General features: G+C 35.3%; 1 protein-coding gene across 1 annotated transcript in view; it reads right to left on the bottom strand.

Annotated features, from left to right (window-relative positions):
- LOC145283506 (salivary peroxidase/catechol oxidase-like) overlaps nt 1-23,424 on the bottom strand; it is an 83,938-nt gene extending 60,514 nt beyond the window's left edge. Inside the window, exons 1-2 of the mRNA XM_080132340.1 lie at nt 23,132-23,424; nt 3,934-4,232 (exon numbers count right to left, since the gene is read on the bottom strand). Of these exons, the coding sequence (XP_079988466.1) occupies nt 3,934-4,232; nt 23,132-23,142 (310 nt within the window). The 5' untranslated portion in view covers nt 23,143-23,424. The remainder of the gene's footprint in view (nt 1-3,933; nt 4,233-23,131) is intronic.
- Nucleotides 23,425-25,819: the final 2,395 nt, after the last annotated feature.

The following is a 25,819-nucleotide window of genomic DNA, read 5'->3' as shown; positions in this document are numbered from 1 at the left end:
CCCTCTGCCTGTTTTACAAATACTTTAATGGTGGCTGCTCTGACGAACTGCAAGCACTTTTATCTCCTCGACGTGACTACCCGCGACAAACTCGACAAGTAACTAAGTCCCACCCCTTTACAGTAGAGATCTCTAAGTGTAAGAAAGCCTTTTACTCCAATAGTTTCTTCCCCAGAACTGCAAGTCTTTGGAACTCCCTTTCGGGAAACTGCTTTCCCAACTGTACTGATATGCAGAAGTTCAAGTGTAATGTGAACATCTTTCTACTCACCTCCCTTCATAATGCCCCCGGAAATTGTCCCCGTTTGCCTTGTTTGGGGTGAAGATTGAATAAAAAAAAATAAAAATAAAAAATAAATAAAAACAGACATCTCATTGCCCAACTCCATAAATATTATACCTGCAAATCTGGTCCTAAATAGTAGGCCCTGTGCTTTGTTTGGGGTTAAATGTCAATAATATATATATATATATATATATGTATATATATATATATATATAAGAGTAAAAAAATTAAAACTGCAAGTTGAAATTTACAACCAAAATTTCTTTTCTTTGAACTACTGCACTGTTCAAAAAACAATTTTCATTATTTCAGCAGCTTTGAAAACTTTCCAACCGGACTATGACTATTAACATCACACTGGATTTAATTTTGGACATCATTCGCTTTAAAGAATTATTTTCGCCTTTTGGATTACCTTGAGAGAATCTTCATGCAAGCTGAAATATTATGTGCGGTTTGTTTTATATTTTTTTTACATATCCAACATTTTTTTCACTTGTTTTTCTTGGTAATTTATGACTAGCATTCTGCGGAATAAGACTTTGTAAATTGTTTTAATTTGTCTTTTTTTTTTGTCTTTGTTGTTTTATTTTTGAGTGTTCAGTTGAACAATAACTTTTGATTATAAATTTCAACTTACAGTTTTAATTTTCGTTCTCTTATAATAAGCTCTACTCTCTATTGTATATTGAGTTTTTTATTCGGTTGGGATTAAATTATATATATATATATATATATATATATATATATATATATATATATATATATATATAATACTAGACTAGCGGGACCTGTGGAAATTCCACGGCGGCATTTTTCATATGTAATATATTGTTGCTCAGCATTCTGTGGGCGTTCTGTTCAGCATGAAGAAAGGCACAATCATATTAGTCTAGCCCTTTTATTAAAACTGTATCGTCCCCTTACTAAAATAATAACTTGATATATTTCCTGGGCTGATTATTTCATTACAAATACACCTGTCAATTAACTCACATTTCTCATAATTATTCAATATGTTACCATGTTCGATATTTTAAAATACTTTTAACCCACATTATCGCCTAAAATAAAATAAAAATGTGATATATTGTATGGACTGATTATTTCATAAAAAAACCAAACTATCAATTAACTCACATTTCATCATTTTTCATAATTCTCGGATATGGTACTAATTTCGACAATAATTTTTCATCATTTAAACTTATCATATCGCACCCCTTACTAAAATAATAACTTAAATATATTGTCTGGGCTGATTTTTCATTACAACACACCTATCAATTAACTCACATTTCATCATTTGTCATAATTCTTAGATATATTACTTATTTCGACAATCATTTTTATCATTTTAACCGACATCATCGCCCACCTTGCTAAAATAATAACTTTGATATATTCGCTGGTCTGATTATTTTATTGCAAACACACTAATATATTTAATCACATATTATCATTTTTCATAATTCTTGGATATGTTACTAATTTAGACAATCATTTTCATAATTTAAACCGTCCTTATTGCCCTCTCTTACTAACATAATAACTTTAATATATTGTCTGGACTGATTATTTTATTATAAACACACCAATCAATAAACTCACAGTTTATCATTTTTCGTAATTCTTGGATATGTTACTCATTTCGACATATGTTTTTCTAATTAAAACAAATCTTATCGCCTTCTCTTACTAAAATAATAACTTTGATATATTTCCTGGAATGATTATTTCAGTACAAACACACCAATCAATTAACTCACATTTAATCATTTTTCATAATTCTTGTATATGTTAGTAATTTCGACAATAATTTTTCGTAAGTTTAACACACCTTACAGCCTCCCCTTACTAAAATAATAACTTTGATATATTGCCTGGGATGATTATTTCATTACAAACACATCAATCAATTAACTCACATTTCATCATTTTTCATAATTCTTGAATATGTTACTAATTTCGACAATCATTTTTTATAATTAAAAAGCACATTATGCCCCCCTCCTACTAATGTAAGAACTTTAATATATTGTCTGGGCTTATTCTTTCATTACAAACACAGCAACCAAGTAACTCACATTTCCTCATTTTTCATAATTCTTGGATATGTTACTAATTTCAACAATAATTTTCATAACTTTAACCCACTATGTTGCCTACCCTTACTTAAATAATAATTTTGATATATTGCCTTGCTGATTATTTCATTACAAACACATCAATCAATTCCGGGTATTCTCATAGTATATGTGTTCCACCTATCTTATCCAATCCCGGGTGATGCCGCATATTCTGCTAGTATATATTTTTCACCTATCTCATTTGATCCCGGCTACACTGGGTATTCTGCTACTATATGTTTTCCACCTATCTCATTCAATACTGGGCGATGCTTTCTGCTAGTATATATTTGCACTTATCTCATTCAAACCTGGGACTGACTTCATATCCGCCACCACACTGTTAAAAATATACATGAAATAATGTAAAGTAATGTTTAAATCGTAAACTGTTTCAGCCATTTCTGGGACTGACTTTATATCCCCAACCCACTGTTAAAAATATACATGAAATAATATAATGTCTAAATAGTAAACTGTTTCAGCCCTTTCCAGGACCCACCCCACTGTTATAAGTATACATTAAATAACGTAATGTTTAATGCGTAAACGGTTTCAGCCATTTCCGGGACTGATTTCGTATCCCCCCCACACACTACTGTTAAAAATATACATGAAATAAAGTAATGTTTAATTCGTAAACGGTTTAAGTCATTTCCGGTACTGATTTAATATCCCCCACCCCACTGTTTTAAATATACTTGAAATAAAGTAATGTTTAAATCATAAACTGTTTCAGCAGTTTTTTTAAATTAATACATAAAAACATTAACACGGTTAGGGATTAGATAACCATTGCTTCAACATGAATTTCTGAGTGTAGTATCAGTCTCAGCATTCCAGTTACTTAAATCCCCCTTTTTTTGGTCTGGGTTAATGAAGGAGAAATCCTTCATTACTGATACAATTTTTATTTTTGTTACTGACCAGAGTGCTCCTTTTGTGGAGCATGTCTAACTCTGCCCTTGTTGGGAGACAAGTAAACAAACAAAAAAAAATAATCAGAAGGGACATTTTCAGGACATCTTTTAATTAATTAGAAGAGACATTTCCAGTGCATTTTATAATTAATCAGAAGGGACATATCCAGAGCATTTTGTAATTAAATCAGAAATTATTTTCCCCGGTTACTTTTGTAATATTAAAACTTTGTTACATTAAATATAGTACCTATTTACAATGCCTCCCCACGGGAATTTTTTCTTTGTTTTCATAACAATTAAACGACCCGGATGTAACCGTGACACAAAAGAACACAAATGCTATCGTATTAATATATAGATGAGCCGTTCAAAACCAGAGTGCTTAAGGCACTACTTGAATCGTCTGTGTATTATTATGTTATCTTGCTTATGAAGTGACGGATAAAATCAAATAATTAATACTTATGCAAAGGTTGTCTTATTTTTCCACTAATTTGATATCTATTTCCTTTCGTAATGGATTTTCTTACAAATTTTGTAATACAGAATTTCTATGTGCTACCATTGTTTAAAACAATAAAGTTGTGTTACCAACCATTTTTGAAAAAGAAGAGGTCATCTTCGTTTTGACGGGCTAAGACTTCGTGGGAGACTTTGTCACTTTTTGCAACCACATCCTTCGTGATGCTTTGTCGAAGAATTGTCCTTTCCTTGAAGATTGCGGACTGATCGCGTTTCACATCATGTATGTCATCCAGCCTCAGTAAATCGTCGGTACGTAATGACTGATCGACAGAATCGATAATTGAATGTTCGAGTTGTGCCTGTTTCAACTGGGCCGAAATCAAATCAGGTTGAACGACTTGAAACCAGACAAGATAGCACATTAAATATCTGAAACAAAAAGGAGGAAATAATAATAATGATAATAATAATAATAATAATAAGAAGAAGAAGAAGAAGAAGAAGAAGAAGTAGTAGTGGACGGAGACAGAGAATAGAAATTTAATTAAGAATTTAATTATGTAAAGGAAATGAAAAGGCTGCACAAAAATAGGAAACAGGGAAAGAACAAAGGTGAAAAGAAGAACACAAACAATAACAACAGTAACAACTACAAGAACAATGATATATGTTAAGGTAGGTAACTTATCTAGTTTTGATGAGTGTGTAATTTTTAGTTTAGCTGTATTGGCAAAGTTCAAGGACGAAGATGCCTAGCGGGATTAAAAGGTGAAAAACAGATGAGTGCGAGAATCAGAATGTTAACTCTATCCAGTTGTGTCCCTTGAACACTCTTCACAACAGAGAGTTAACTTCCCTACCGGCGACGGTGTAAACGGGACTTTTGGAAAAATATGGCGCGACCTGTACGCACGTGTTGAATAAACCCTCCTCAACCCTACTCCCGTTATCTGTGTTTATTTGCTTCTACATTGGTAGCAGAGCATATCAAAACTAACAAACAAAAAAAAACATGGCCTCTAAATACATTCCCCTACCAACGTTAAACACGGAAAAATATAATTCCTGGAAGAAAGAAATGCGCATATGGGAACTAGCCACTACTTTAGATGAAAGAAAACGGGCCCCCGTCGTGCTTTTGTCCTTGGAAGGAAAAGCGAGAGAGGCGCTGCTTGAATTGGATATCACTTTACTCAATGCCGAAAACGGAATGGAGATAGTATATCAAAAGTTGGACACCCTTTTTTTAGAAGACGCAAACCAGGCAGCATTTAGGGCGTACGAGGCATTCGAAAGTCACCAAAGAAAGAGCGGCATGGCAATAGATACATTTCTAATTGAATTTGAACGCCACATTGCCAAATTGAAAGAATTCAACATAATTCTTCCCGAGCCGGTCCTAGCGTTCAGAGCTCTCAAAAGCGCCAATCTCACCCCCGAAAACGAACGCTTAATAAAAGCCACCGTTCGAGAACTAACACTCGGAGAAATGTCTAAACAATTAAAAAAAATTCTTAATGACTTTGAAACTCATTCACCGCCGAAAACTCCTCCGGTTGCTATGAAAACCGAATCTGACATTATTTTCACCACTGACGAAACTGAAAACACCTACTACACCAGTAGTCGTGGTCGAGGCCGCCGCCACGGTGATAAAACAGCCAGTCTCACCAGTCGTGGGGCTGGCAGATGGGGTAGGGGTCGCAACCAAAATTCAACCCACTACAACAACAACAACAACAACATCAAAAGAAATTCAAACCACAAGGTTGAAAGCGACAGTAGCAGCGGTGTTTGTTTCAAGTGTGGGTGTAAATACCACTGGATTCGCGACTGTCCGTATGATGAAATTGACAAGACCGACAAAGGAGGCCACTTGCTCGTTTCCAACATCGTCCTCATGAACGAGCGTGAAGAATATGGCAGCACCAGCACGTTTTTGGGAGAAACGCTCGGATCCGCTGTCTTGGATAGTGGTGCGTCTGGAACAGTTTGTGGAAGAAAATGGTTCGAGTGTTTTCTAGAAACCCTGCCAGAAGAACAAAAAATAAAAGTTCGAGATGGAAGGAAAAGCTACAAATTTGGTGATGGGAACACCATTAAATCTACTCACACAGCAACTTTACCATGTGTCATTGCTGGCATTGAAGTCAATATTATCACTGACGTGGTGGACGCCGAAATACCGCTTTTACTGAGCAAAAAGTCGATGAAAAGAGCCGGCACAAGCCTCAATTTCGAGAACGACAGTGTCACCATGTTTGGAAAAAAAATCCCACTACAATGTACTTCTTCAGGGCACTACCACATTCCCATAACAAGACCTACACCAGACCGAGGTAAGTTCAAACATATTTTGTTTACCTAAGAAATTTCCAACAAAAATAGGCAAGAAAAAATAAAAATCGTCACCAAACTTCATAGACAATTTAGTCACCCTAGCGGTAAAAAGCTATGTGACTTAGTCAGGAGCACTGGAATGAAAGACAAGCAATTCATTAAGATACTTCAGGAAATTCCCAATTCTTGTGAAATTTGCATGAGATACAAAAGGGTTGAACCCAGACCTGTCGTGGGGTTTTCACTAGGAACATATTTTAATGAGAGCATTGCCATAGACATAAAAGAAATTAATGGTAACAAAGTATTACACCTTATTGATCATGGTACTAGGTACAGTGTTGCAGCTAAAATTCCGTGTAAAGAGAGCTCCGATATTATTAATACTATTTTCAAAAATTGGATTACTTATTTTGGTACCCCTGGATTTATTCTCACTGACAATGGCAGAGAATTCAACAACCAGGCGTTTAGGGACATGGCACAAAATACGAATATCGTCGTTCGTACCACTGCTGCTGAAAGCCCATGGAGTAATGGGCTAAATGAAAGGCACAATGGGATTTTAGGGGAAATGGTGAAGAAAACCCTAGAAGAAACAAATTGCAGTTTCGAGGTGGCTCTCGCGTGGGCAGTAAGTGCCAAAAATACACTTCAAAGTGTCCATGGATATAGTCTCAACCAACTCGTTTTTGGCAGAAATCCCAACCTACCTGGTTTTCTTAATGACAAACTCCCTGCACTAGAAGGTGTCTCTACCAGTGAAATTGTGGCAAATAATCTTAACACTATGCATGCTGCCAGGAAACACTTCATAGCGAGTGAATCTTCAGAAAAGCTTAGACGAGCTCTCCGCCACCAAGTTAGAACAGGTATCACCCAATCCTATAAAAATGGAGATGCTGTTCTTTACAAAAGGAACTTGTGTGATAGGTGGCTTGGCCCTGGGACAGTCATAGGGTGTGAAAACAAACAGGTGCTTGTCAAGCATGGCGGCACCTATGTTAGAGTACATCCGTCTCGTTTAACTTTCTACCCCGAAAATACCAGACTCACAATGAGGGCAACAACGAGGAATTGAGCACCCAACAAGAGTTTGAAGGATCCCCAAGAGTGTCAAACTTCGAAGAGAACATTTTAGAAGAAAATTTAGAAATGGCAGACAACACTGAACAACGCCCTACTATGGAGACTCGAGACATAACCAATAAATGCGATACCACCACCAGGAAAGTCAAACTTCCCAAACCTGGACAAATCATAAAATGCAAGCTTGCCAACGACACAGAATCAGACTGGAAGAAGTTAAATGTCATAAGTAGAGCAGCCAAAGCCACTGGCAGAAATAAACATTTGATGAATGTAGTTATGGAACAGGGTGAAGCATTTTGGTTGGACTTTGAACATGGAGTTTCCGATTGGCAAGCTGATGAGACTGAAGAAAATGAAGAGCACCATGATTCCTGCACTGAGGAAGAAGTAATGATCACCTCTGCTGACGATAGCCTGGAACTAGAGGAAGCTAAACAAAAGGAACTTCAGAGCTGGGATAAAAATAAAGTCTATGTTCAAGTACCGGATCAGGGCCAACCAAAAATCTCCACCAGATGGATTTACACAAGCAAAAATTCCCAAACATTCAAGGCCAGACTTGTCGCCCGAGGTTTTCAGGATAAAGATGCTGAGAATCTAAGAAATGATTCTCCCACATGCTCCAAAGGAGGTTTATGTGTAGCATTAGCTATAATGGCATCCAACCATTGGGTATGTAAATCCATGGATATCAAAACAGCATTTCTGCAAAGCAAGAAGTTGGAAAGACAGGTTTATCTGAATCCTCCCAAAGAAGCTAATGTACCCCAAGGCTATATTTGGAAACTCTCCAAATGTGTATATGGCCTGACCGATGCCTCTAGGTCCTGGTATCTCACACTCAGGGAGGAATTGATGAAGTCAGGAGCTATAGCTTCAAAATATGATCAGGCTATATTTACATGGCATTTCGAAAACAAATTGCAAGGGATAATTGCTACCCATGTGGATGATTTTTGCTTTGCAGGGTCAGAGATTTTTCATAGAAAAGTTATTGACAAAATCCATCAAATATTTGCAGTTAAATCTGAAGAAACTGCAGAGTTTCAGTACATAGGATTAGACATTAAACAGAATAGGGAAAATATTAAACTTGGACAGAATGAGTATGTAAAGAAATTGAAATATATCCCAGTGGAAAATGGCAGGAATATTAATGACAAAATATCCACAGCGGAAATTTCTGAAATCAGGCAAGTTATCGGCCAACTTAACTGGCTGGCTACCCAGACCAGACCTGATCTCAGCTACGATGTCAGTGCATTAAGCTCCATCCTCAAACAAAGTAATGTGGAATGTATAAAACATGCCAATAGAGTAGTAAAGAAAGCCAAGAAAGAAAAATCCCAGGTAGATATTCCTGACTTAGGAGATCTCAGTCATCTCAAGATTGTTGCCTACAGTGATGCCTCATTCGCCAACCTAACAGACGGAGGATCTCAAGGTGGTTACATAATCTTTTTAGTTGGCAATAACCACAAATATACACCAATAACCTGGCAGTCCAAGCGCATTAGAAGAGTGGTCAAAAGCACACTGGCTGCTGAAACCCTAGCCATGGTTGACATGTCGGAGGCCTGTCTGTTTTATAGGAAACTACTATTAGAAATACTGCAATTGAAGGATGAACCCGAAAATATAAAAATAATCTGCAAAACTGACAATTCTTGTCTCTTTGACTCTTGGATACCCACCAATGGACAGGTAGCTGATTGCTTAACCAAGAAGGGAGTCCCTTCATTTAAGATACTTGAGTTCGTATCTGAACCCAAAGAAACGGATATTTAAAAATAATTCTTTTTTCTTTCTTTTCTTTCTTTTTCAGTGGTCATCTAGAAGACAAGAAAAAGGGGGAAGTATTGTTAACTCTACCCAGTTGTGTCCCTTGAACACTCTTCACAACAGAGAGTTAACTTCCCTACCGGCGACGGTGTAAACGGGACTTTTGGAAAAATATGGCGCGACCTGTACGCACGTGTTGAATAAACCCTCCTCAACCCTACTCCCGTTATCTGTGTTTATTTGCTTCTACACAGAAGATATATCCAACGTGTCAGATGAGGTATGACAAGAAGAAGAATTATTTGCTTGTGAGTTTAAAATTAATAATAATAATAATAATAATAGTTGTTGTGTTGTAACACAATAGTAAAAGAAGAAAATCAAGTCGAGGTTGGTTTAACAAATGAAGTGTATTAACATCACAGGTAGTGGAGTACTGTCGCTCCTTCTAACCGGTGTAGACATTACTGGCATTATATATATAGTGAGAACCGGTGTAATTTCCCTTATGCATAGAAAGGCCGGTATAATAATAATAATAACTAGTGGGACCTGTGGAAATTCCACAGCGGACTCTTTCATATGTGATATATTGATGTTGGCATTCAGCATAAGCTTGAATCGAAACCGAAAACAAAACTTATATATATATATATATATATATATATATATATATATGAGCAAACAGTTAATAAAATATGTTAAAAAACACTTTGAAATGAGTTAAAAACATATTTAATCTGAAAAGGAAACACTAGATAAATGGATAGTCCTTAATCCGTGGAGTTTCGAAGAAATACTCTCCTTCTCATCAGAGGGTAGGAATTAGCAAAATGCGGGATCGGATTTTGCATGCAGAAGTATTTGATGAAACAACAAGTAAGTCAAAGATCTTACTTGAAAACAAAATAAGTTAAGCAAAGGGAATATGGTAAAGAAAAAGGTGATTACACATGAATGGATAGTCTGGTGGAAGATAAAAAAATCCAGTGCCGGTAAAATCCAAATGTAAAACTTCAAGAAAGTTAAAAGAATTTCCATTTGTACAAGTAAAATCCAAAGACATCCCGTAATTGGAGGGAGATGGTCCATAAATATATAACTATATATAACTTGAGTTCTTTAGGTTATAATCAAAACCGAAACTAAAACTTATGAGGAATTATTAGTAAGGGAAGGCGGGGTAAGTTGAGCATAGGTGTAAGTTGAGCCACCTTTTAACCACAATCGACTAAGCCAATCCAAGTTTGTATGCCATCTATAAACAACTGATCACGTGACTTTAACCTTCACCATTCTGTTTTGCTGAACCAAGATCAGAGGTTGATGCAGTAAAAGAAAATCAGATTTTGTGCCAAAACAGTAACATAAAGCGTTTCAGAGGTGAGTGCATGTTTCTTGTGTGTAGTAATAGTTTGATTAGATATAATATGTGGTGGTTGTTCGTTCAATTACTTGCCTTCATACCTGTAAAAGCTTTTTACATTCACCACACATGGGATGCATGCATTTTAGCAGACAAGTCAATGAGGTCAGACTGGGGTAAGTTGAGCCAATGCTAATGGGGTAAGTTGTGCCACTGGATCAACTTGCCCCGTATGTCTTTTTACATATTTTCAAGAAGCAGATGCATGTGCAACCACATCAGTAGGCCTGATATAGAGTGAATTCAAAATGCATGTTGTGTAAGCTACATGCTCTACTTGTATAAGAATTAGATCTATGGGTTACCTGGTAAATGTTTAAGATTTGTAAGCCGTGCTTGGCTAGGAATTTGCATGCTGTACAGGCGCTTTGTTATTTTAATAACAATAATAATTATTATCATTACTACTATTATTATTATTTTTAACATTATTATTATTATCATTATTATATTTGATAATTAAAACGAGAATTATCGGATTTATTGTGTTAACTTCATTTTTCTTTTTTGTGTATTTCACAGAAAAAAAGCACACCAGATATGCGCAACTACGTGCGAAAGACAAATCGTCGACAAACTCCTACAGATGTTATAAGAACGGGCTGCTGCCACTGTTACTGGAGGGCAGAGTGTTAGGAGTGCTGCAAAGAACTTTAACATTGATCGAATGACACTGAAGCGGTACATGGACAAACAAGGCAGTCAACCAGCAGGGACTGCTTACACACCTGTTTCCTTATGGCAATTGGTTTTTAGTCCTGAAATGGAAAGGGATTTGGCTGACCACGTGAAACAATTGTCCGACATGTTTCATGGTTTGTCATTGAGAAGATGTCGCATACTGGCATATGAGTTTGCTAAAAAAAACTGTCTCATTATGCCACCAAGTTGGGATCGTGAGAAAAAAGCAGGACATGATTGGTGGTTAGGCTTCAAGAAGCGCCGGAACCTGGCAATTAGAGTGGCAGAAGCAACATCTTTTAGGCGTGCCACAGCCTTCAACCGCCCAGTTGTTGATAAATTTTTCAACAACTTGAGTCAGATAATGAACAAGTACAAGTTCTCACCAAGTGACATGTACAACACTGATGAGACTGGGTGCACCACCGTTCAAAACCCTGGAGCCGTTGTCACAGAAAAAGTTGGTTCAATCACCTCCGCTGAACGTGGGGAATTGGTAACGGTGGTGTACACTGTGAGTGCAATTGGATTAGTCGTGCCTCCTATGTTCATCTTTCCCAGAGTTCACTACAGAGATCACTTCATCAGAGGTGGACCAACACAGTGCATAGGAAGGGCGACACGAAGTGGCTGGATGAATGAAGAGGTGTTGTGGAATATTTAAATCACATCATCAAGCACACCAGATGCTCACCAGAAAAGAAAATCCTCTTAATCCTCGACAACCATGACACACACATTTCTATGAATGTTGTGAACACAGCAAGATCTCATGGCGTTGTATTACTGACCATTCCACCAAACACTTCCCATCACCTCCAGCCGCTCGACCGGTCAGTGTATGGACTCTTCAAAACAGCATACAACAGAGCCATGGATGGATGGCTACGATCCAATCCAGGGAAAACAGTAACAATATATGAAATCCCAGCTCTAGTGAACCAAGCCCAGATGATTGCCATGACACCATTTGACATTGCTGCTGGATTCCAAGCCTCGGGCATTCATCCATTTAACCGGGACATCTTTAGTGAAATTGACTTTTCCCCTTCTCTTCCAACTGACCGTGAGCAAAATGTGGCTGCAGAAAGACTTGAGGCAAATTCTACTGTGGAAGATGCAGGACCATCAAGTGAGGTTCCTGGAGCAGCCTTGCCCGTGCCCAGTGATCATGTCCAGCCACAAAAACAGCAAGCAGATGATCTTATGCAACCATCCGCATCTGGGTCATGTGTTTCATCTAGCTCACATGATGTCATGTATCGTCCATACATTTCACCATCTGCAATTCAGCCATTTCCGAAAGCAGCACCAAGAAAGGCAAGAAAAGGTGGTTGCAAAGAGAACAGCTCAAAGATTTTGACTGACACCCCTGAACGACAGGAGCTGATAGCCCTTTCTGAAAATAGAGGAGCCTATTAACAAAAACAAACCAGTGTTTGTTCAATGCTGGTGGGAAAAAGTCATGTCCCCCGAGATCTAAAACCCCATGTTCAAGTGACACTGATGATTCAGATTTTGAATTTGATGATGTGTCATCAGATAGTAATGGTGATATTGATCTGGATAGCCCAATAATCGAAGGTAACTTTGTGGTTGTCAAATGTGCTGGCATGTCACGAACTGTGAACTACATTGCTCGGGTTGACACTCTCAACGGGAAGGACTTTGAGTTCAAAGGTGTTTTCCTTCAAAAAGTTGCTAGGAAGGTAGGAACGGACAAGCCTGTGTTTGTTCCAAACCCAAAAGACGAAGCAGATTTCAATGCAGAAGATGTTGTTTACAAGCTGCCACAGCCAAATAGTGTTGGCTGTTTTATCCGTTGTTCTGGCCAGCTCGTGTTCAGCTGTGACTTATCATAGTGGTAACTTCATTAACTTACTTTCAGATATATGTTTTAAATTTTGTGCTGGTTCATTCGCTGTAATTAACATTTCTACTTCATGATTATAATTTGTTTTATAACCACAGCAACAATTTTGGGCTTGTTCTTTCTTCATTTGCAACACATTCTTGTGTGGCACAAATTACCCCAGAGGTTGGATCAACTTGTCCCATGGTCGGGGCAACTTGAGCCATTTGATATGCATTTTTGTAAAGCTCATGGTCGGTTTAGGCATACTAGTAGAAGACTGCAACTTGTTTCACAATGTCCCAAATAAAAGAATTGAAAATAATACACTCATCTTTGCAAAATAATTAGTCGTTTGGGTTCTAAACAGCCAAAATGGAAAATTGGCTCAAGTTACCCCGCCTTCCCCTATAATTATTTATTACAAGAAATGGAAGATCGCAGCAGTTAAACGACAGTCACTTGGAAGAACAAAAGATGTAAGCATGACACAAAATAACACACACGCTATCGTATTGCTATATAAAGAAGATAAGATATATTATATTGGGTCAAATATAAAATAGTGATTAAAAAAAATAGATGACTTGAGTGCCTTCAGCTATGATCGAAACTGAAACTAAAAATTATGAAGAATTTTTGAATCAGTATTTATTACAAAAAAATGTGTATATTCCGGAATTAAATCTCAACTAATGAAATTTGCCGGAAAGCGTGACACACAAAAGAATACACATGCTATCATATTATTATGTAGATAATAATAATAATAATAACAATAATAATAATAATAATAATAATAATAATATACTTAGGAAATATGAAGCTAAATACAAGTCTACAGGCCCAAAACAAAAAATAAACTACATAATGTATATGGAGGATCTGAAGCTATTTGTCAAAAGCAAAAATGAACTGGAAAGTTGATTAACACAACCAGAATATCTAGTACGTTCAAATATGTGCACTACTGATGTTGAAAAGCGGGAAACTAGATGGCATGGAACTGCCAAACCAAGAGGAGATGATACTTGGGTGAGCATGATACTAACAAATGTTTAGAAATGAAAGAGAAGATTGGAAAAGAGTACCTGAGAAGAACAAGAAAACTCTTAGAAATAAAACTATAGGGTAGAAATCTAGTTAAAGTTATAAACACCTGGGGCGGTATCCTTAATAAGATACTCTGGATCATTCATAGGCTGGACCAAAGAAAAGCTTAGACACCTTGATCAGAAGACTAGGAAAATAATGGCCATGCACAATGCAGCAAGAGACACCGTCAAAATGAATAATACAGGAAACAGCAAAAGTTAAAACAAAACAAGAAAAGAAAAGTGGGAAGGGAGACGATTCAAGAGAAAAAATGAAAACACGGGGTCATGGCTAAGAAAAAGACATCTAAATAGACAAACATAATCTCTACTGACACCTGCACAGAACAACACGATTAGAACCAACTATATAAAAGGTGCAACAGATCAAACGCAGGAGTACAGTAAATGTAGACTGTGTACAAAGAGACAAAACTGTAAACTCCATAAGTGAATGCAGCAAATCAGCTCAAAAGAATACAAGAATAGGCAGGACGCCTCGGCAAAAACAGTAGACTGCAAAGAACTACATTTCAAACCTGCAGATAAATGGTGCAGGTACAAACCGGAAATAATACTAAAATAATACTAAAAAACAAAAACTCAGAATTGTTAACAAGAAAGAAATTGACAAATTGTAGATTTTGCCATTCCAGCAAACAACAGTGTGAAAATAAAAGACAGAAAAGCGAAGAAAATGTACGGACCTTGCCAGGAAAAGAATATGAAACATAAAGTTAATATGATACCAACCATTGTAGGATTACAAGTTCTGAAAAATCTGGGGAATAAAAGATTAAGAGAAATCGGAATCAAATGGAAGACTGGGACTATACAAGTGATAAAAACGGCTAAAATCTTAAGGAAAACCCTTAAATACAAAAACTACTCATATGAACTACAAACACTAACTAACCGCGTGGAAATTGCAGTATAAGTAACACAAAAAAAATGAAAGGAACACCATAATGGAACTGAAACTAAAAGAAACTATATAAACTGTGCCCCCCCCAAAAAAAAAGTTATCGACTGAGGCTGATACCACACAAAATAGTTAACCAAATTTGAGTGAAGACATAATATCATTGCTAGCAAGAAATCAATGGTAAACGACTGTTCAGACCAGGAAAATAATGAGCATGAACAATGCACTGCTGCCCGACTCTGCGTGAAAAGGAAAGACAGGAGAAGAGAACTGATTTGTATAGAAGACTGTGAATGACACAAAAAAAGAATGAAAAAAATACAAAAAGTCTAATCACTGCAGCAAGAGTCACCATACAAATGAACAAGGCAGAGAATGGAGAGGCAAGGGATAAAATGAGAAAAGAAAAATTGGATAAGAAACAGGTTCATGGACGATTCATGACAAAAGATGAGAGTCACGAAAATACTTGAACATGGCCATGAAAAGGATGCCTAAACAGAGAAACTAAATTGTTAAACCCCCACACACAACATAATGCGATTAGAACCAACTATATTGAAGCAAAGATCAACAAGGCACAAAAAGACTCTGGACAAAAAGACGAAACAATAAATCACGTAATAAGTTAATACAGCAAACTAGCCCAAAATAAATATAAGAATGGACACGATGAAGTAGGGAAGGCAGTTCATTAGGAACTATGCAAACAACTGCATCTTGTGCTTGCACCAGGCAAATGGTGCAAGCACAAACCGGCAACAGTAATTAAAAACGAAAATCACAAAACCATCGACATACATACAGATAAACCCATCCAAGCAAAAAGACAGATGTCATAATAATTAACAAGAAGGAAATGTCTGCCAAATTGTAGATTTCACTGTTCTAGCAGACTGCAGGATGAATATCAAGGAGACGGAGAAACAAAGCAAATACACAGAACTGGCCACAGAACTGAAAGAAATATGGAAGATGAAAGTCGATACCAATAATCGTAGGTGCACTGATAAAAGAATGAGATATTGGAATCAGGGAGGTGGCAGAGAAGACACAATGGATAACAATAATAAAATGACTAAAATATTGAGGAAAACGCTAGAAGGCAGAGACTAATACACATGAGCTACAAACGCTAACCAGCCATATAGAAACTGCAACAGAAGTAAAACAAAAAGATAGAACACCACATAAAATCAAGAAAATTGAAATCGTATAACTGTAAGTTAATCCCCCTTCTTTAAAAAAGATTGCAGTGTCAGCATTAATTAACACTTAAGCAAATAGTCATGAATGGTTAAGGAGGATGGAAAGACTGAGAAAAGAAAGTACTAACCAGATTTACACTGGATAAGTGTAAAGAGGACTGGAATATTGGGGAGGGCTTTTGCCACGCAAATTCAGAAAAAAAAAAAAAAAAATCAATGGTAAATGGCTGTTGCAATAACGCATATTCATTTGCAAAGATTATTGAAAGATGTGGGGAGTACTGGAAGACTAAGGAAACTTGCTGCCATATAGACTCTAGTAAACAGCACATATTATTGACAGAGAGAAATCTTTAATGATGGTCTGTGTGAAAACTCGTATGTAGTACAAATAATAATAATAATAATAACAATAATAATAATAACAATAATAATAACAATAATAAAAATAATAACAATAATAATAATAACAATAATAATAATAAAAATAATAATAATAATAATAATAATAATAACAACAATAATGATAATAATAATAATAACAATAAAAATAATAATAATAATAACAATAACAATAATAATAACAATAATAATAATAATAATAACAATAATAATAATAACAATAACAATAATAATAACAATAATAATAATAATAATAATAATAATAACAATAATAATAATAACAATAATAATAATAATAATAATAATAATAATAATTCCAGTATAAACCAATGGCCACTGCCGGCGAGAAATCAATGATAAGAGGCTGTTGCGATGATGCAAATTTATTTGCAAATGCTATCGAAGGAGGTGGAGAGAACTGGACGTCTGGGGAGACTTGTTGTCACTCAGCTTCCAGAGAACACAACAGGTTTCCAATCAGATCGTTTGTTGACTTGTGTGAAAGCTCCATGTGAGCCAATAATAATTTTGTGCCAAAAGTTTTGAATCTAAGTGACGGACAAGTGGTTTCAATATCACCAAAAGCAGTAGTGGAAACATGAGGATCTTAAGATTCTCTGGGATTCCATGATTCAGTGTGATCGAGAGATAACTCACAGGAAACCTGATATTGTAGTTATGAACAAAAAGACCACTAAATGCCAAATTATTGCTATGGCTTGCCCAAACGATTTCAACTTAACAGGCAAAAAAAATTAGAAACTATGGAAGTATCAGAAACTGAGGGTGTGGTTGTGTGTGTGGTTCAATTCCAGATGATCTTGAAAAACAGTTAAACTCCTTGGGAATCAAGTACAACATCACGGTACTCCAGAAGTCAGTTCTGCTCGGTACAGCAGACATCCTACGCGAGGTGCGTTCTATAAATTAAAGCACTCGAGTGTCATTATTTGTCCTACTCTTGGTTCTTATGTCAATAAATTCAACTCCACCACTCATTACTCTGCTGTCAAAAATTTAACACCAGCGTCCAACACTCTACTATCTAAACTCTTAACTTTAAAATGCGACTTACTGCTTACAAGACTTGCTTCTTCAACATCAAAATCTAAACTTCCCAGTCTCTCAAAACATTTTTATTCCTAACCAGAGCATCTCATTTGCATATCACGGGACAAACTTAACAAAATCGTAGCTATATAAAGAGAATAGGGGTCATTATTTTTCTTTCTTCTTCATTCTTCCCGGCCTCCATAGCCCGGGTGAAAAATTCACAGTGTAGTATCTATTCCGGCAGATACTGCAATCAAAGACCATATGTGGGGGCAAACCCCACATATAAGACTATTGTCCTTATGGCAATCAGTTATTGGTCAATGTAGGAGAAACCCTTCATACCAATTGTCATTATCCAGCTCCCTTACTCCCCAGGGAGCTGGTCCCCATATCCCCAATCTCTTCACATTAAAAAAAAACGGCCTTGTGCCTAATTTGCTCTGTGGGGAAGTAAATAAATACACATTCTTTTCGGCCCCAGAACAGGTTTGCACTAATTTTTAACATCTTGTCTTTGGTAACATTTCAGACCACATATTCCAAAACCAAATAAGATCCTATAAACATGGTCAACGCACTGATTCATACAGTGAATGGAGCACCTATTCCAAACTAAATCAATTAATCACACTGGCCATCTAATTGACTCTTTGACTATGCTCACTAGCTTTGATGTAAAAAAAATACACGGTGTAAAACATCACAACACTGTCAAATTAAAATAATAATAATAATAATAATAATAATAATAATAATAATAATATTAATAATAATAGATAGATAGATAGATAGATAGATAGATAGATAGATAGATAATCTACACAGGTAGAATATCTTAGTTGAAAAAAGCTTTAAGAAGGTAAAAGACTGATGGAAGTGAATAGAAAAGGATTAATTCCTTAACTAAACAATAAAGTAAAAATTTTAATAGGTAATAAATCTAAAAGAAAAAAAATGAATTTCTCATAAAAGGGAAGCAGGAATGTTAATCACTGAATATCCTGATGAACTCTCACAGAGAAACACGCAAATTTCTCTGTAGCTGGATCTAAGATTATTTTCAAGCAATATATATACTAGCAGTTCAGCCCAGCTTTGCTTGGGCCCTATGTACTGTTCATAACTTTCCCTACGTGTGAATATACTTTATATAAGATTTCAAATGTTTAAATCAAAATTTGTCTAAGTAATTTCGAAGAGACTACAAAGGTCAATTTTTTAACTTTGACCCCAATTTTGAACCTGTAACATTTATTATTTTGGTCTCAAATCAAAATACAAAGTTTTACCCATGTCCAAGTTACTTTCATCTAAAATTTTAAGTCTTTAGACCCGAAATTGGCCGAGGAATTTGGTAGAATCTGCAAAGATCAACTCTTTCAACTTTGACTTTTTGGCAACCAAATTTTACCCCCAAAACTGATTAAAATGCTTGCCGCATGTCTGAATACATTTTATGTAAAATTTCAAATGTTTAGACCAGAAATTGGCTGAGTAATTTAGTAGATACCACAGAGGTCAATTTTTTTTAACTTTGACCCCAATTTTGACCCCTTAACATTTAATTTTTGGGCTCAAATCGAAATAAAAAGTGTGATCCATGTCCAAGTAACCTACATTTAAAATTTCAAGTGTTTAGACCCAAAATTGACGGAGGAGTTTGATAGTGTTTTCAAAAGTCAAATCGTTGAACTTTGACACCTTGACAGACAAATTTCTGGCTGAAAACAGATTAAAAAGATTTCTCAAATCTCAATACTCCTTCTATCAAATCCTGAGTCTCTAAACCGAAAATTGACAGAGTTATTTGGTAGGGAAATGTACACACACACACACACACACACACACACACACACACACACACAGAATTTTCACTTTTATATTATAGATATAGAGATATACAAGCATTTCAGCCCAACGTTGCCCAGGTGTTTGGAGGTGTATGTTGAGCAACAAAAAAAAAAGCAGCCAAATTTCTGGCCGAAAACGGATTACAAATTTCGAGTCTGTAGACTTAAAATTGACAGAGTTATTGCGTAGGGAAATGTACACAGACACACACACAGACAGACACACAGACATGTTCACTTTTATAGATATACTAGCATTTTAGCCCGGCGTTGCCCGGTGTTAGAAGGTGTATGTTGAGCAAAAAAAAAAAAAAGTAGTAGGAAGGCAGGCTCGAACCCGTACTGCTAAGGAGGAAAAGAACCGGAAAAAAACCTGACGTCTTTGCTTTTACGACCACCGCCAAACCGGAAGTGAAGTAGGTATAAATCAAGGCTAGACAATCGAAAGGAGAGGATAACTTTCAAAAATATCGGCGAAAAAAGCAACCCCGCCCCTGTAGAAAAGTGCCCAGTTGAAGGTGAAGATATTAATGTTTTTAGCCAATTTTTCGGTATTTGTTGTCTGAAAGGTCGAACTTCAAACGATACTAATCTTGTAAAAATCCGTCTCCTCTGTCGAAAGTTTTAGGCAGACATGTAAACATACATACATACATTTATATATTGGTAACTAAAAATTTTCGACCCAAACCGATTAAAAAGCTTTCCCACTCTCTGAATACCCTTTATGTAAAATAGTAACTGTTTAGACCAGAAATTGTCTGAGTAATTTGGTAGAGACCGCAGAGGTCAATTTTTTTTAAACTTTGACCCCTATTATGACTCCTTAACATTTGTTGTTTTGGGCTTAAATCAAGTTATTATATAGCTGTATCCCTTCATTAAATACTAGCATTTCAGCCTGGCGTTGCCCAGGTGTTTGGCGGTGTATGTTGAGCAAAAAAGTAAATAAATAAAATAAACGGTCAATATTTTTTAAAATTTGCCCCCTATTATGCCCCCTTAACGTTTATTGTTTTAGGCTCAAATCAAGTTATTAAGTTAGATCCATGTCCAAAGAACCTATATCTAAAATTTCAATTGTTTATACCCAAAATTGCTGGAGGAGTTTGATAGAGTTCTCAAAGGTCAAATCGTTGAACTTTGACCTCTTAACAGCCAAATTTCTGGCCGAAAACCGATTACAAAGATTTTTTCAAATCTCAGTACTCTGTATATCAAATTGTACACAGACAGACAGACAGACAGACACGTTCACTTTTATAGATATATAGATAGATATATACACTTACCTGCAGGGAGACCCGATGTTGCCCGGGATTGAATGATGATCAAGGAATGTTTCACACGCCCATATTTTTATTGTCATCGAAATCGGTGAAATCGCCCATTTTTCTATCAAATCGATCGATTGTCTGCTCTAGTTGGAAACCCCTCGCTATGAATCGGGAGGAAACTTCACATGCCTCCCCCCTAGACTCTTACCACTGGACCATCTCACACGACTGTTTGGATTTATGTAGATGTTATTTTATTTGTTTTTGTTTTTGCGATACGTTTTGAATGAATTTACTTATTTATACGAAAGTGCATTTTTATCTTCTTACCATGAGGTCCCGATTTCGAATCTCACTAGATTCAGCCACTCTGATGAGTCGTAGACGACGAAACATGTGTCAGTGGATAATTATATTTTAAAAACAATATATATGCCGCTCCTCATTTGAGGGTATCAAATTGGTCAAAGGCAAAATTATTGCCAACTCGCATTTAGGTAACAATACACTTTCATATAAATAATTGAATTCATTCAAAACGTATCGCAAAAATAAAAACAATTAAAATAACATCTACGTAAATCCAAACAGTCGTGCCAGGTGGTCCAGTGGTAAAAGTCTAGGCTTCTTACCATGAGGTCCTGATTTTGAATCTCACTAGATTCAGCCACTCTGATGAGTTGTAGACGACGAAACACGTGTCAGTGGATAATCATATTTTAAAAACAATACATATATATATATATATATATATATATATATATATATATATATATATATATATATATATATGTATGATGAGCTGTGAAATTTTGACCCCTTATGAAAACTGATTAAAAAACTGATTTGGACCCCGGATGAAAACCGATTAAACAGTTTTCCACGTGTCTGAATAGTCTTTATACCAAATTTCAAGTCTGTAGATCAAAACTTCGTTGAGTATATAGGTTAAGAGTTGTCCTCACACACACATACACATACATACACACATACATACACACACACACATTCACACACACACATTCTCATTTATATAGAGAGAGCGATAGATAGATGGGAGAGACAGACAGATAGGCATTACGTACTAAATATACCAAAATTCTTCACTTTTTTATGTAAATTCTCTAATATTTTGCCCACATATCATGCAAACGCACATACCTACATATAAACCTTGAGCAATAATATATAGTAAGTTTTGACACGCAGAAAATTCTGTGTAGTTTGTTATATACATATTTTTCCAAACTTACTACCTAGCTCTACTTATGTATTGAGCACTGTTGAAGTAAATCCTTTACGACTGAGACAATTGTTATTTTTGTTCCTTTTCTCCACATTAAAAAAAAAAGACCTTGGTGTCTAACTCTGCCGGTAAAATTTTGCTTTAAGGCCCATCTCATGTTCGTATAGAAAAATATTTTTCATTTGTAGATATCGGTGGGCTAAAAAAACGAATCTGCTATCCATTTCCGTCGCAGAGAAATAGTTTTCCTGATATGAAGAAATTACTTTTTCAAAAAGTAGGTGATCACTTTTCTATGTAAATCTAACTTAAAATGGGCACACTTTCTGGCCACCTAGTGAAGGGGCATTTTTTGTTTGTTTTTTTATTGGCTATAAAAGGTTTTTGTTGAGTTTTTTTCGAAAAATTAAAATAAAGAACAATCTGTATTAAGATACGTGTAATTTCTTAAGTTATCAGTGATGGCCATTACTGTATGCGCAAGCGTGCACATATTCTTGCTGCAAACAAGTAGTTTTCCAGATATTAAGCAATGTAATTCTTTGTTAGCAGTGGCGGCCATTTCTGTATGCACATAATTTTTACGTGCTCGCGCGACAGAAATATGTACGAACTTGCGTGTACAGAAATGGCGACCACTAATAGCATATAGATTTATATTGTTTAATATCTGGAAAACTACTTGTTTTTTTTTTTAATCTAATTTTAAATTGTTCGCCAAAGATTAATACGCTATGTGAGAAGGCAGTTTGGTATGCGAGTGTACGCGCGAATGCACATTTAACAGCCTTCATTTATGCTACCGCGCGCTCGCGTGTAGCGTAAAATGAAGGCTAGTAAATGGCGGAAAATAGTCCCAGGGTTCAGAGGTTAATACCATGCAAACGGTAAATTTACGACGGAAACGGTTATCATATTTTTTTAAAGGACACCGAAATCTACAAAAAGAAATATTATTCTATACGTACGTGAGACGGGCCTTAAAGTAAAATAATACCACTCTGCCTTTACGTCGGGGCAAAGTAAATAGGAACCCCGGCGTAGGTAGAGTCCTTATCTAGTTTACATAAACAGATAACAAATTTGTGACAACTTACACGAGCGTCATGGTTCAGCGGCGTTTGTGTTGAGATGTTTTTTGTGTTCTGCTTGTCCCGTTTTCGGCCGCAGCTAATTTTATACAACCGGCTTTCCCACTACCACCCTCCTATTTTTGTTCCGTGTTACTTTCAACAACTGTCGGTCCGGATATTATATCGCTATTTAATTGTATCCAGTTGGCGTGTCGAACGGATTTGGAATGTCATGATGTATATATGGTCAACCTTTTACTGTCTTTAATGCACTCGGCACTGGGTACCTGGATGATGATCAATGGGATGACGTTGACATTGACGTCGTTGAATTTAATTATGCACTGCGTGTGCGTTTGGTTCTTTTTTTATGGCATTTTCTTGGGTGCACGACACAATCTCATCGACATGCCAGTTCTCGTCCCAAATTGCATTTATCTTAGAAGGACATCACCCACTCTCCAAATTCCTCAACCTAATTTTTATTCTTCATCTTCTTTCTCATTTAGATCTTGCCAGCAGTTAGAGATTGGCCTGCTTGTTTTCGGTTCATTACAAACTGGAAAATAGTGGGTAGTCTATTATTTAGAAAGGCTTGGGAGGGTTTTTTAACCAATTTATTTATTTATTTTATTTATTTATTTATTTATTTATTTGCCACTTGACGATTCTTGCCAATAAAATGATTGTACATAAACGCTTTTATTTTCAACTAGCTGAAGTATCCGGCGTTGCCAGGTCGTGATGGATTTCATTCATTCATGCAAGACAGTGAATTTGGAACTTTGTTACAAAAACTGCAAAATGTGAAGAAAGGAATTTTACTCAAAATTTAATGATTATTTATAATTTATTAGTTACAAAAATTTCTATTGTGTATGAAAATAAACGTCTATTTTGTGTTGTATTTGAATGCAGTAAATGTCTCGGGAATTTTTTTCTAAAAAACAACAAAACAGAACTACGAACACGCATGCGAAAATTTGTAAGGAAATTTTTATCAGAAAAAAATACAAAATAATAAAAACGCAAGCATTCAAAAAGATTTTTTTGTTTGAAATTAATATATGTTTATGTAATCCATAGGCATGTTTTCGTTTATGTAATGTAACGTCCGAAATTCTTATTTCTGAAAGAAAAAAACGCATGTATACGAAAACGTTAGCATTTTTGTATGATATTGATATTTGTTTATCTAATCTAATCTAATCGGTTAAATAATAAATAAGATGTATAGATATGTATTCGTATATTTGAGTTAACGTCTGAAATTCTTAAATAAAGAAAAAACAACGTCTGAAATTCTTAGTATTTTAAAAATTAAAGAAAACGCACGCATTCGGAAACATAAGAATTTTTGGTACTTGTGTACTGTACGAACCATGCTGAAATAATAACCTTATTATTTAGGAAGCCATTCTTAACATGGAGAGGAGGCTTCTTAACTATTCTGCACTTTCACCTAACAATTTAATGGAAAAATACTATAAAATTTGTAATTTAACTTTGAAATCCTATCTGAAATGTAACACGCTGCGTACATTGCAATAACACTAATAATAATATTTTTCTTTGAAATTAATATCTGTTTATCTAATCGGTTAAAGAATAATAACAAAAATGATATATAGATAAAAAAAAATATGTTTGCGTATATTTGAATTAATGTCGTAAATGTGTATTTCTTTAAAAAATAAAGAAAAAAACGCAAGCATTCGGAAACATTCTAATGTTTGTATGAAATCAATATTTATTTAATCAGTGAAAGAAAATAAAAGATATGTAGGTATGACATCGTATATTAAATTTAATGTCTGAAATTCTTATCTTTACAAAAAAGGAAAGGAGAAATTATTTCAAGAAAAGTGGAGAAGCAATGTAAATAAAGGAAGTTATTTGGAGAAAAGAAAACAAGGAAACAGGTGTGTTAATTTAAAGAAAAGATAAAATGAATTTTAATATACTTACAATATTATAATGTCGATTGGCACTTGTAACGATGCGAGATGATGAACGTAAATTTTATAAAGTTTATTTGATTTTTTAGATTTAATTTCTTTTTAAAAATAATGGGCAAGAGAACCTCTGTTTATGTTTGAATGATTGTTTTCATGTCAACCTTTCATGTGTTAAAATAGTCTTGTAACAGTGTTTTGATTGTAATAAGTGGCAGACGACAATCTGATTATTTTGGCGGGTTTTCCTCAGTTGAGGATTCGAAAGTGAATACATGTTTTTTTTTTTTGTTTTTTTTGTTATGAAAATCATATTCACGGAAATTAATTATTCTACTGTAAGCGAAGTGTCGAAGGTAATTGAGTTCATGTATTGTTATCATAGACGTTAAATATAAAGTATATGAGACATTTTATCGAATTAGGTATAAAAATTTTTTAGAAATAAACCTGTATTTTGTGTTGTCATAATGCCCCCTGTAAGAAAGCTCTATCAGAAAAATTAAAAGTAATAAAAACGCACGTATTCGGAAAAAATTGCAGTTCTTGTTTGGTATTAATATTTGTTTATCTAATCGATAAATGAATATATATATATATATATATATATATATATATATATATATATATATATATATATATATATATATATATATATATATATATATAGAAGGTTTTATTATGTCTATGGTAAAGAAATATAAATTAGCACAGTCTACGTTTGATGCATGGAAAAATAGTATACTTGAATGCGTAA

Source organism: Euprymna scolopes, chromosome 8 (assembly GCF_053919585.1).
Source record: "Euprymna scolopes isolate OS-2025 chromosome 8, ASM5391958v1, whole genome shotgun sequence".
Classification (NCBI taxonomy): Eukaryota; Metazoa; Mollusca; class Cephalopoda; order Sepiida; family Sepiolidae; genus Euprymna; species Euprymna scolopes.
This window is presented reverse-complemented; position numbering and strand designations above follow the sequence as displayed.